The 12538-nt window shown below is 47.5% G+C and overlaps 1 protein-coding gene across 6 annotated transcripts in view; it reads right to left on the reverse strand.

Annotated features, from left to right (window-relative positions):
• The window catches only part of LOC121271280 (EVI5-like protein), a 410054-nt gene that overhangs the window by 214757 nt on the left and 182759 nt on the right, over positions 1-12538 (reverse strand). For all 6 annotated transcript variants that reach the window (XM_041177135.1, XM_041177134.1, XM_041177131.1 and 3 more), the window contains one exon: positions 11136-11261. In XM_041177135.1, the coding sequence (XP_041033069.1) occupies positions 11136-11261 (126 nt within the window). The remainder of the gene's footprint in view (positions 1-11135; positions 11262-12538) is intronic.

Consider the following 12538-nt stretch of genomic DNA (forward strand, 5'->3'; position numbering starts at 1 on the left):
CTCATCCTGCTCCACGGAGCGGACTCTGGAACGGAAGATGATCTTGGAGGCCTCCGAGGCAAAGAGCGAGGCTTGCTGGCTCTTCACCTCTTGGAGTTCCTCCTTGACATCGACCCCCATCGACTGCAGCCGGAGCAGATTCTGCATGTTTTACTGAAGTCGGGACACTTCCCTCTGTTCCTTTATAGCTTTCTGGGTGCCTTTAAGGATGAAAAACCTCTTGATGTTTCCCTTCATCGCTTCCCACCAGTGTGTCAGGGACTCAAAGAGGGCTTTCACAGTTCTCCAACCTTTGTAATCTCTCGAGTTCCTCAATGTTCTCTGGGGTCAGCAGTTGCACGTGTAGCTTCCATGCCCCCCTGCCCACCCTCAGGTCTTCCTCTAAGTGGCACTCAGCCAGTAGGAGGCAGTGGTCAGAGAAGAACACCGGCTTGACGTTGGTGGATCTGACTGCGAATGCACGGGACACAAACAGGAATCCTATCCTGGAACGGATGGACCTGTTTGGCCGTGACCAGGTGTATCTACGCTGTGCTCTGTCTGCAGGGTTGCTGAAGACGTCGTGCAGCTTAGCATCCTTTACTGTTTCCATCAGGGATCTGGACGTAGCGTCCGATGTGCTGTCGGCCCTGCCGGATTGTCCAGCCGCATCGATGATGCAGTTGAAGTCGCCGCCCAGAATGACCGGCCTGGAGGTCACCAGCAGCAATGGGAGCTGCTGAAAAACTGCCAGCCGCTCGGCCTTTTGTGCCAGGGCGTACACGTTAATTAACCGGAGTGGAGCATTCTTGTACATTACGTCTGCTGCAAGGAGGTGCCCGCCCACCACCTCCTTAACCTCGGAGACGGTGGAGTTGCCTCCCCGCAGCAGAATGCCCAGGCTGGAGGAACTAGAGTCGTTTCCCCCCAACCAGATCGATGGGCCGTGGGACCACCATCCTGACCGTTGCCTGTAGGAGCTGAGGTGCAGTATCGCACACTCCTGCAGAAACAACAGGTCAGCTTTGACCTTGGCAAGGTAGTCTAAGGTCGCAACACATCGCGTAGTAGATTTACTGCGACGCACATTTATGGATACAATCTTTACACCCATTTTAAATCATTTAGGCTCTGAGAGTCCCAGACCTTTGGTCTGCTCCTGCATACCCATGGTGTTCACAAACTGCCTCACTTTGGATGGGCTGAGGAAACTGTCCTGAACCTCCCCATTGGAGATGTTCCACTCAGATGGCATCTGGGGGCTGTGCAAGGAACGAGGTTTGAATTGTCTCTGTTGGAGAAGTTTCTCCGATCATCTCCCCCTCTGGGGCATTGCTGCTCCCAGCTTCCTGGAGCTGGGGTGCGCTGGCCTCTTTGGGTTGTGGGCAAAGTTGGGGTGCGCTGGTCTCCTCATTGTCTCCAATGTTCTGGAGCTCGGGTGTCTCGTCCTCCAACTCCCTAGAGCTTTGCCGCTTCTTCTGTAGGTGCCGCCCTGGCACATCTTCGTCTGAAGAGCAGCTGCCCTTGTCATACATGTCGGATGGGAGACGCCTCTTGTCACTTGTCTGGGAAGTGGCTTGGTCCCTTCTTTTTGGTCCTCTTCACCAGCTGCCACTCCCCTGGCTGATTGTCTGCTGGTGGTTCCTCCAGTGGTTCACTTTGCAGAGGAGTGGGAGGATCAGAGGGCAGTGCTGTTGTTTGGCTGACTGCTGCCTCAAAGTTTGGACATCCCAGTGTAGACAAGGTAGCCATGGCTTCCCCCGAAAGCGAAGCTGGAAGGAGGGTGGAAGTTGGCTCCTTTACCTTTGGTCTTGAGCATTACCTTAACCTGGCGTTTGCATGTCCAAATCCCAAGGCGTCTCTGACCTCGGTGCAGCTCCCAACCTTGTCGACATACCTGGCGAGGAAGGTGAGCACGTCGGCGACAGGGACGTGGGATTGTAGACATCCACCGTCACCACACGGTCCTGTTGCAACGACAGAGCAAAGAGCGGCTCCACCGTCAGGATCTTCATCTCCGGCTGGTGTCTCTTCTCCTCAAACACCTTCAGGAACTTGACGCAGGCAGAAACATTCCTGAAGGTCACGTCGAAATATCCAGTGCTGGGGAAGTCCTACAGGGAGTAGATCTCCGCAGCTTCAAATCCACACGACTCCAAAAGGATTTGCTTAAAGAAGAAGGCCCGATCCATGGGTGCACCTCCTTCGCTGTCCTTCACTGTCACCCGAACGGTGTTACGTACCCCATGGTTTGGGGCTTGACTGGTTGCAGCCATCACTTCTAATTTCCAGATGTTAGACAGTGAAGCCTGCACATGCAGAAGCAACTTATGAGAACAGATACTACACCTGATCGTAGCCAAAATTTGTTTTGTTGGAAAAATATACTTTATTCGTAAAATATCTGGAAGAACATTACAAAACATTCCTAAATCGCCATCACAAAAAGTACAATCAGATTCAACTTTTACACATGGATCTCAAGCTGCTTCAATAAAATCAATGAATATTACAACCATTTCAATCTGGTCATTACAGACAGACAGTGCAATGGTATTGGAGTTATTGACATACATCATGTTTCTCTCTGAGGTGCTTCAATACATTTATCATACAATTAGTATTCTTTGGCAGACATTCATTTTAAGCTGTACAGACTGAGGGGCTCTTTACAGTTCCCAGCCCCCCAGTGCACTATGGCAGAAAGGTCTTAGGCAGCGACCCTTCCCCATTGCACCTTTGCAGCGGCTGCCCCAAGCTTAACTGTGTCCCTCAGCACGTAGTCCTGGACCTTGGAAAGTGCTAGTCTGCTACACTCGGTCGGGGACAACTCTTTGCGCTGGAAGACCAACAAGTTTCAGGCAGACCAAAGAGCATCTTTCACCGAGTTAATGATCCTCCAGCTGGAGTTGATGTTTGTCTCGGTGTGTATCCCTGGGAACAACCCATAGAGCACAGAGTCCTCTGTCACAGAACTGCTCGGGATGAACCTCGACAGAAACCACTGCATCTCTCTCCAGACCTTCTTCGCAAAGACACAATCTACAAGGAGGTGAACAACGGTCTCTTCCCCACTACAGCCACCTCGAGGGCAACGTGCAGAGGGGGTGAGACTCCTGGCATGTAGGAAGGATCTGACAGGGAGGGCCTTTCTCACCACCAGCCAAGCTACATCTTGGTGCTTGCTGGAAAGTTCTGGCGATGAGGCATTCTGCCAAATGACTTTGACAGTCTGCTCAGGGAACCATCCCACAGGATCCACCCTCTCCTTTTCCCTCAGGGACTGTAAGACGTTACGTGCCGACCACTGCCTGATGGACTTGTGGTCAAAGGTGTTTCTCCGTATAAAGTTTTCCACAAGGGACAGGTGGTACGGCACGGTCCAACTACTTGGAGCTTTCCGCAGCAGCGTGGCCAGACCCATCCTTCGTAACACTGGGGACAGGTAGAACCTCAGCATGTAGTGACACTTGGTGTTTGCATACTGAGGGTCTATGCACAGCTCGATGCAGCCACACACAAAGGTGACCATCAGGATGAAGGTTATGTTGGGCACATTTTATCCCCCCTTATCTAGAGGCTTGTACACCTGTGAACACCATCCATTTTGCAGTGCGTTTCCACAGCACATCACTTCAGATTCAGGCTAGTGGTAAAAATCTGAAGAGTTTCATTCGCTGCTAATTACAGAGACGCCTAATAGGTCACAATGTGCTGTAACTGCTCCCAAACATCCCACATCACAACATAGCAATTTAAAGGCTTTTATTCTGCACTGGTAAACTGAAAGGAAACAGAGATATGCAGATACCAACTATGGCACATGGCCAATAAGATGCAAAGCTCCATCAAGCACTCACTTTGATTAGAAAAGTACAAGAGGGCAAGAGAACAGGCTGCACCCCATTAGCTGCACTGTTCACTTCTGAACATTTAACTCTGTTTTAATTAATTTCATTCATATTCAGGTATCACAGTTTAAGCAGCTCCCCCTGTGCACTACAGAAAACTCCAGATTAAGCGTTCTGTTACCCTATATGGTGTAAGAAATCTAAAACCTCTCTCTGCAATCCTACTCCCAAAAAAATGATCTGTACACGCAACACGCCTACCTTCAACTTTCATCCCCTTCCTGTTTTAGGTAAAATTCAAAACAATCTGACCACGTGTTAAATCCTGCCAGGATTGGATGCTGCAGTGATTACTGTCCCAATTGGGTAACCATGTGATCCTGCTGGCTTCTGCAGTCAATGCTCGTTTAACCAAAGTGGACCCGACCAAGGGGGCCACACGGGCGAGAGACTGAGCGACGGGGGAGTGTGGACCTGCCATGGTGAAATCCACAAAGCAGCAAGGAGTGACATCACAGGACAGCAAGGCATTTGCTTAAACTCGGAGTCAGGAAATGACCAATTTCAATCGAGGTGTGTGCAACAGTCACAATAATAATCCAAGCAGTCGCACAGAGCATGTCTAGAGGCATTCATTCAAGTTAATGACTTAAACATTTTACTCGATAGATTGTAAAAGAGGTAATCGAGGATTCTTTCTTCAGTCATGGACGGGCAGCTGAGAGCTGTTGCTTACAATCCCTGTGTGGTGTGGGAACTTCCGGACATGACTCTTGGGGGCCACGGGTGTAGGAGGATTCTCCAGCTACTTGAGCTCGAGCTCAGGTTTTCCGAGCTTGAGGGGCTGCAGTCACTGCGGAGCATGAGGGAGGATGAGAATTCCCAGGATCATATGTTCCAGGAGGTGATCATGACACAGGCAGTGAGAGATCAGGACTGAAGACAGGCGGACATCAGGAAGAGGCAGGAAGTGGAGTCTTCGGGGTGTGTGCCGCTCTCAAACTGGTACTTGGGATTGGAGACTGCTGGGAGTGATGATACCTTAAAGAGGTGCAGTCAAATCATGGCACCAGAGGGCAAGGGACAGCAAAGTGTAGAAATGCAGTTGTCATAGGAGATTCTATACTTAGGGGGACAGACCAGATTTCGTCATCATGAGTTCCACATGCTGTGCTGTCTCCCTGGTCCCAGGAAAAAGTACATCACAGAGAGGACAAAGAATACTCTGCAAAGGGAAGGGAGGGAGTCACAAGTTGCGGCACATATCAGTGTCACCAAAGAGAGGGGGCAGATATTGAGGTTCTATGGTCAGATTTTCAGAAGCTAGGGAGGAAGTTGGAAAGTAGGATCCTAAGGGTACCATCACAGAATTAATCTCTGGATTGCTCCCAGTGCCAGGCGCTCATGACAGTAGAGGTAGGAAGATAGGGAGGATCAGTACGTGGCTTGAAGCATGGTGCAGGAGGGACAGCTTGGGACATTGGGACTGGTACTGGGGCAGGAGGAACCTATTCAAAAAGGTACAGGTGCACCTCAACAGGATTGGGACCATTGCCCTGATGGGAAGTTCACTCATGTAGTTGGGGAGGATTTAAACTAAATTAGCAGGTGGGTGGGCACCAGCGTATAGAAATAGAAAAGATGAATAAGGCACATAAATGGAGTGTTGGACTGTACCAGAGAATGGGGTGTTTCCCTATTAGGAGGGCACTATGAAGCACTTTGAGGAATACAAAGACAGGTTTGCGGTGCATGTATGTAAATGCGCAAAGTTTAGGTATTTTGGTGAATAAGGTTGGTGAGCTGCAAGCACAAACAGCTGTGTAGGAATATGATGTAGTGGCAAGAGAAACATGGCTTGAAAATGCTGAGGACTGGGCACTCAATATACATGGATATAAAGTGCTCAGGAAAGACGGGGAAGGAAAACAAGGGAGGTGGAGTGGCAGTACTGATTATGGAAGACATTGTAGAGTTAGAAAGAAAGGATGTCCTTCACAGGGCAAGGGCAGAACCGATTTTGTTCGAGTTGAGAAGCAACAAGGGTACAGATCACGCTAGTGGGGCTATTCTGAAGGTGCCCAAATAGAGAGAGAGATAGAGGATCAAATCTGTAGGGAAATCACTGAGATATACATGAACTATCGTGTAGTGATACTGGGGAGCTCCAATTACCCAAATATCAACTGGGATAATGCTGGAGTGAAGGGTAAAGAGGGGAAAGAATTTCTGACATGTGAACAGGAGAACTTCCTCGGCCAGTATGTTTTTGGCCTGACCAGGATGGCTGCAGGGGATGCGATGGCACAGTGCTATAGTCGTTGGACTAATAACCCGGAGACCCAGGTCAGTGCTCTGGGGACCCAGGTTCAAATCCCACCACAGCATACGGGATTCAATAAAAAAGTCTAACGATGACCATCAAACCCATCTGATTCACTAATCATCTAGCTCAGTTGAACACCGCTTGGAGGAAGCACTGAGGGCGGCAAGGGCCAGAATGTACTCTGGGTGGGGGAATTCAATTTCTATTACCAAGTGTGGCTCAGTAGCACCACTGCTGACCAAGCCTTAAAGGACGTGGATGCTAGACTGCATCTTCTGCAGGTGGTGAAGGAACCAAGAGGGAAAAACATACTTGATCTCATCCTCGCCAACCTACCTGCCACAGATGCATCTGTCCATGACAGTGTCAGTAGAAGCGACCACTGCACAGTCGAAGTCCCATCGCCATCATGTTGTGTGGCACTGTCACTGTGCTAAATGCGATAGGTTTCGAACAGATCTAGCTGGGCATCCATGAGAGGCTGTGGGCTATCAGCAGCAACAGAGTTGTACTCAACCACAATCCATAACCTCATTGCCTGACATATCCTCCACTCTACCATTACCATCAAGACTATCATTCAATGAAGAGTGCAGGAGGGCATGCCAGGAGCAGCACCAGGCATACCTAAAAATGAGGTGTTGACTTGGTGAAGCTACAACACAGGACTACCTGCATGCCAAACAGCATAAGCAGCAAATGATAGCTAAATGATCCCATAACCAACAGATGTAAGCTCTGCAGTCCTGCCACATCCAGAATGATAGGGGACAATTAAACAACTCACTGGAGGCGGCGGCTCCACAAATATCCCATCCTCAACGATGGGAGAGCTCAGTCACACCAGTGCAAAAGATAAGCTTGTGGCCGTCAGCCAGAACTGCCAAGTGGATGGTCCATCTCGGCCTCCTCCAGAGGTCCCCAGCATCACAGATGCCAGTCTTCAGCCAATTTGAATCACTCCATATGATATCAAGGAACAGCTGAAGGCACTGGATACTGCAAAGACTATGGGCCCTGACAATATTTCAGCAATAGTACTGAAGACGTGTGCTCCATAACTTGCCGCACCCCTAGCCAAGCTGTTCCAGTATAGCTGCAACACTGGCACCTACCCAGCTATGTGGAAAATTGCCCAAGTATGTCCTGGACACAAAAAGGCAGGACAATCCAACCCAGCCAATTACCGCCCCATCAGTCTACTCTCCATCATCAGTAAAGTAATGGAAGGGATCATCAACAGTGCAATCAAGCAGCACTTGTTTAACAAGAACCTGCTCACTGACACTACTCAGCTCCTGACCTCATTACAGCCTTAGTTCAAACATAGACAAAAGAGCTGAACTCCTGAGGTGAGGTGAGAGTGACTGCCTTTGACATCAAGGCCACATTTGACCAAGTGTGGCATCAAGGAGCCCCAGCAAAACTGGAATCAGGGGAAAACTCTCCACTGGTTGGAGTCATACCTAGCACGAAGGAAGATGGTTGTGGTTGTTGGAGGTCAATCATCTCAGCTCCTGGACATCATTACAGGAGTTCGTCAGGGTTGTGTCCTCAGCCCAACCATGCTCAGCTACTTTATCAATGACCTTCCTTCCATCATAAGATCAGAAGTGGGGATATTCACTGAAGATTGCACAATGTTCAGCACCATTCGTGTCTCTTCAGATACTAAAGCACTCCATGTCCAAATGCAGCAAGACCTGAACAATATCCAGGCTTGGGCTGACAAGTGGCAAGTAACATTCATGCCACACAAGTGCCAGGCAATGACTATCTCCAGCAAGAGAGAATCTAATCATCGCCCCTTGATATTCAATGGCATTACCATCACTGAATCCCCCAATTTCAACATCCTGGGGGTTACTATTGACCAGAAACTGAACTGGACCAGCCATATAAATACTGTGGCTACAAGGGCAGGTCAGAGACTAGGAATCCTGTGACAAGTAACTCACCCCCTGACTCCTCAAAGCCTGTTCACCATTCACAAGGCACAGGAGTGTGATGGAATACTCCCCACTTGCCTGGATGAGTGCGAGCTGCAAAACACTCGAGAAGTTTGACACCATCCAGGACAAAGCATCCTGCTTGATTGGCACCATATCCACAAATATTCACTCCCTCTACCATGACACACAGTAGCGCCACTGCGTACCATCTACAAGATACACTGCAGGAATTCACCAAGGCTCCTTAGACAGCACCTTCCAAACTCACAATCACTGCCATCTAGAAGGACAAGGGCAGCAGATAGATGGGAACACCATCACCTGGAAGTTCCCCTCCAAGCCACAAATCATCCTGACTTGGAAATATATCGCTGTTTCTTCACTGTTGCTGGGTCAAAATCCTGGAACTCCCTACCTAACAGCACTGTGGGTGTACCTACACCACATGGACTGCAGCGGTTCAAGAAGGCAGCTCACCACCACCTTCTCAAGGGCAACTAGGGATAGGCAATAAATGCTGGCCCAGCCAGCGACACCCACATCCCATGAATTAATTTTTTTTAAAATCTGGTGCTGGGAAACGAGGCAGGCCAAGTGGATTAAACGTCTCTGGGGGGAACACTTGAGCCAGAGTGATCATCATATCGTAAGGATTAGACTAGTAATGCAGAAGACCAAGGAGCAATGTAAGGTAGAACATCTAAATTGAAAGAGGCTATTTTCAATGGGATTAGAAGGGATTCAGCCAAGGCAAAGAAAGAACTGTAACAGAACGATGGGTGATCTTTCAGCAAGAGATGCTTCAGGCACAGACTTTGTACATTCCAACAGGAGGGAAAGGCACAGGAACCAAAACCCAGGCTCCTCAGATGACAAGGGATATAGAGAATACGAAGAAACAAAAAAGGAAGGAGGGTGTATGATGCATGACCAGTGAATTCTTCAAGCAAGAAACAGATCAATTACCATAGGTTAAGGGGAAGTGAAAAGGAAAATATGACTGACAAAGAGAGAGTATGAGAATAGAATGGCAGTCAACATAAAAGGGAACCCAAAAATCTTCCAGTGGCACATAAATAGTCACCGGGTAGGAGATGGAGTGGGTCCTATAGGCAGAAAGGGTGATGTATGCTCAGAGGCACAGGGTAAGGCTAGAATACTTAATATTTACTTTGCATTAGTGTTTATGAAAGAAGAAGCTGATAAAATATTGGTAGAGGTAACGAGTGGGGCAAAAATTGAGAGACAGGAGGTACTGCAAAGGCTGACTACATTTTGAGTTGATAAGTCATTTGATCTGGATGGCTTGCATCCCAGGTAGCTAAAGGAAGTGGAGGTGGAGATAGAGAAAGGGCTTGCCATAATTTTCCTTAATATAGGAGAGGTGCCAGAGAATTGGAGAGTGGCAAATGTGACACCTTTAGTGGAGAAAGGCAAGGACAGTCCTGACAACTGCAGGCCAGTCAATTCAACATCAGTTATGAGGAAGGTTTTGTGACTGAAGGCACTTGAAGATGTTTGGGTTAATTAAGATCCAGCACAGATTTGCAAAAGGCAGATTGTGCTCGACAAACTAACGGAATTCTTTGAAGTAACAGAGATGGTTGATGAAGGGAATGCAATGGCTGTCAGCTATATGGATTTTAGGAAAACCTTTGACAAAAGTATCAGATAAAAGACTAGTTAACAAAATTGTGACGCATGGAATAAGAGGGTCAGTGTCTAATTGGATAAAAAGTGTCTTAAGGTCAGAAAAAACTGATCCTTATTAGCTGCTGGTGCAAGGACTAGGGGGCACAGGTTTAAGGTTTTGGCTAAGATATGCGGGGAAACGAGAGGAAGAGTTTTTGTACACAGCAAGTGGTCATGACCTCGAAAACTCTGCTCACAAGCATGGTTAAAACAGGGATGATGAACTATTTCAAAAAGAAATTGGACAAGCATTTGCAGGAAAAAAAACTTGCAGGGTTTGGGGAATAGAGTGGGGGAATGGGGCTGAGTGCTCCACTGACAGCCAGCATAGACTAGATGGGCCAAATTAACGCCTCCTGTGCTGTAAATTGACTCTATGACTCTTGTAAGTAACTGGGAGTTATCAATTCAGTCTTGTAATCCTACCCTGCTCTGGGCTTGAAAGCATAAATTTGTTAGGAAGAAAACAGAAGTCAATTGCCCCATACATCCATTCTGTAGTGCGTTACAGTAATTTTACATCTAATCTCATTTAGGAGTTCAGATTTCTAACATAGCTTGCAATCACTTCCAGGCATTCATTACTCATTATTTCCTCCTACTAAACATTGGCAAGACTCAAGCCATTGTTTCTGGTCCATGCTTCAAACTCCATCCCTCCCCTTGGCAACAGTCTGAGAATAAGCTAGTCTTGTTCACAACTTTGGTGTCACATGCAGCGAACTTCCAGCCTCTCATTCCTGCATCACTAAGACCACCTATATCCACCTCTGCAACATTGCCCGACTTCACACCCATCTCAGCTCATCTGCTTTGGAAAGCCTCATTAATGCCTTCACTATCTCTAGAATTGAATATCCCAACCCACTCCTGGCTGCTCTCCCACGTTCCACCACTGTAAACTTGAGGTCATCTAAAATTCTGCTGCCTGCCTCTCAACTCACACCAAGTCCCGTTTCCCTATCACCCCTGTCCTCGCTGACCTGAACCTTGACTTTAAAATTCTCACCCTTCGTGGTCTCATCCCTCTCTACCTTTGCAATGTCTTCTAATCCCACAGCCCTCAGGTATCTGTCTTCATCCAATTCCCTTGTGCATTCCTGATTTTAATGCTGTGCCATTGGTGGCCAGACCTTCAGTTGCCTCAGCACCAAGTTCTGGAATTCCCTCTTTACAATTCACTGCCTCTGAACTTGGCTTTCCTCCTTTAAAATGCTACTTGAAAAATACCTCCAAGTTTTTGTAGGTGAGCAAGGGTTGCTCAGTTTACTCCAAGTGTTTCTCTCTCAATTCTCTCGAATGCAACGCCTGGCTTTGTTGGAATCAGCTGGTTACCTGTATTAAGTACTCAAACTGGTAGATGCAGAGTCCCAGCTCCGCCATACTGGGTTTGAAGAGCTCCCGCAATCGATATTCTTGCATCAAACGCACAAACACACAAAAGGCTTCTTCCTCAGGCATCTATAAAAGGAAAGAGAAATTTGCTGCAGGCAAATCATGCCAGGAAACCATGCAAACAATTTCATTTCTGCACAGGCTCAAATTAAACCATAAGGCTATTGGCTAAAGAGCAGGGATGAATGAGGAAGATTTCATTGTCAAAGAAGCAAATACAGAAGGTGTAAAAGAAGCTTCCAGCTATTTGCACAATACCTTGGAAGAGCTGTGGGAAGTAGTTATGGCGAGAACAAAATGTGGGTTTTAAATTCTTCCCCTGAGGCTATTCTGTTACTGTATTTGAAATTGGATTACTAGGTCTACAAGATTGCTATAACATTTAACAGAATAAACACCTGGAGCACTCACAGGGCTCCTAGAATAAGACTTTTAAAAGACCCACATAAAACTGGTTGTTACATCCTGACAATGGCAATGAATAAATATTCATCTATTCTTTGACAGCATTTCAGTTTTATGATGGTGTAGTTCAGGCAGCATCTTTCACAGGATGCCTGCTGTGAATAAGAATGCCCTAGAATTAGGCTGACTACCTGGCAAGTCTCTGATTGATTGTTTAATCTCAATGGACTAGATGGATTACACACTCTACACACTGCTTTCATACAGGAGCATCAGACAAGGCCTGTTCACTGGGTTAATATTGCACAAAGCAAGTTCCACCTGTGTGCAGAACACCTGGTTATGTGAATCACAGAGCAGAAAAGACCCTTCGGCCCATCAAGTCTGCACCAACACATGCGAAACACCTGACCTACCTACCTTATCCCATTTACCAGCACTTGGCCTTTAGCCTTGAATGTTATGACTGGCTAAGTGCTCATCCAGGTACTTTTTAAAGGATGTGAGGCAACTCCCCTCCACCACCCTCCCAGGCAGTGCATTCCAGACCATCACCACCCTCTAGATAAAAATGTTTTTCTTCACATCCCCCTAAACCTCTTGCCCCTCACCTTGAACTTATGCCCCCTCATAACTGGCTCTTCAACTAAGGGGAGCAGCTGCTCCCTATCCACCCTGTCCATGCCCCTCATAATCTTGTACACCTGGATCAGGTCGCCCTCAGTCTTCTCTGTTCCAACAAAAACAACCCAAGTCTATCCAACCTCTCTTCATAACTTAAATGTTTCATTCCAGGCAACATCCTGGTGAATCTCCTCTGTACCCCCTCCAGTGCAATCACATCCTTCCTATAATGTGGTGAACAGAACTGCACACAATACTCCAGCTGTGACCTCACCAAGGTTCTATACAACTCCAACATCACCTCCCTACTTTTG

This window comes from Carcharodon carcharias, chromosome 30 (assembly GCF_017639515.1).
Source record: "Carcharodon carcharias isolate sCarCar2 chromosome 30, sCarCar2.pri, whole genome shotgun sequence".
NCBI classification, from domain to species: Eukaryota; Metazoa; Chordata; class Chondrichthyes; order Lamniformes; family Lamnidae; genus Carcharodon; species Carcharodon carcharias.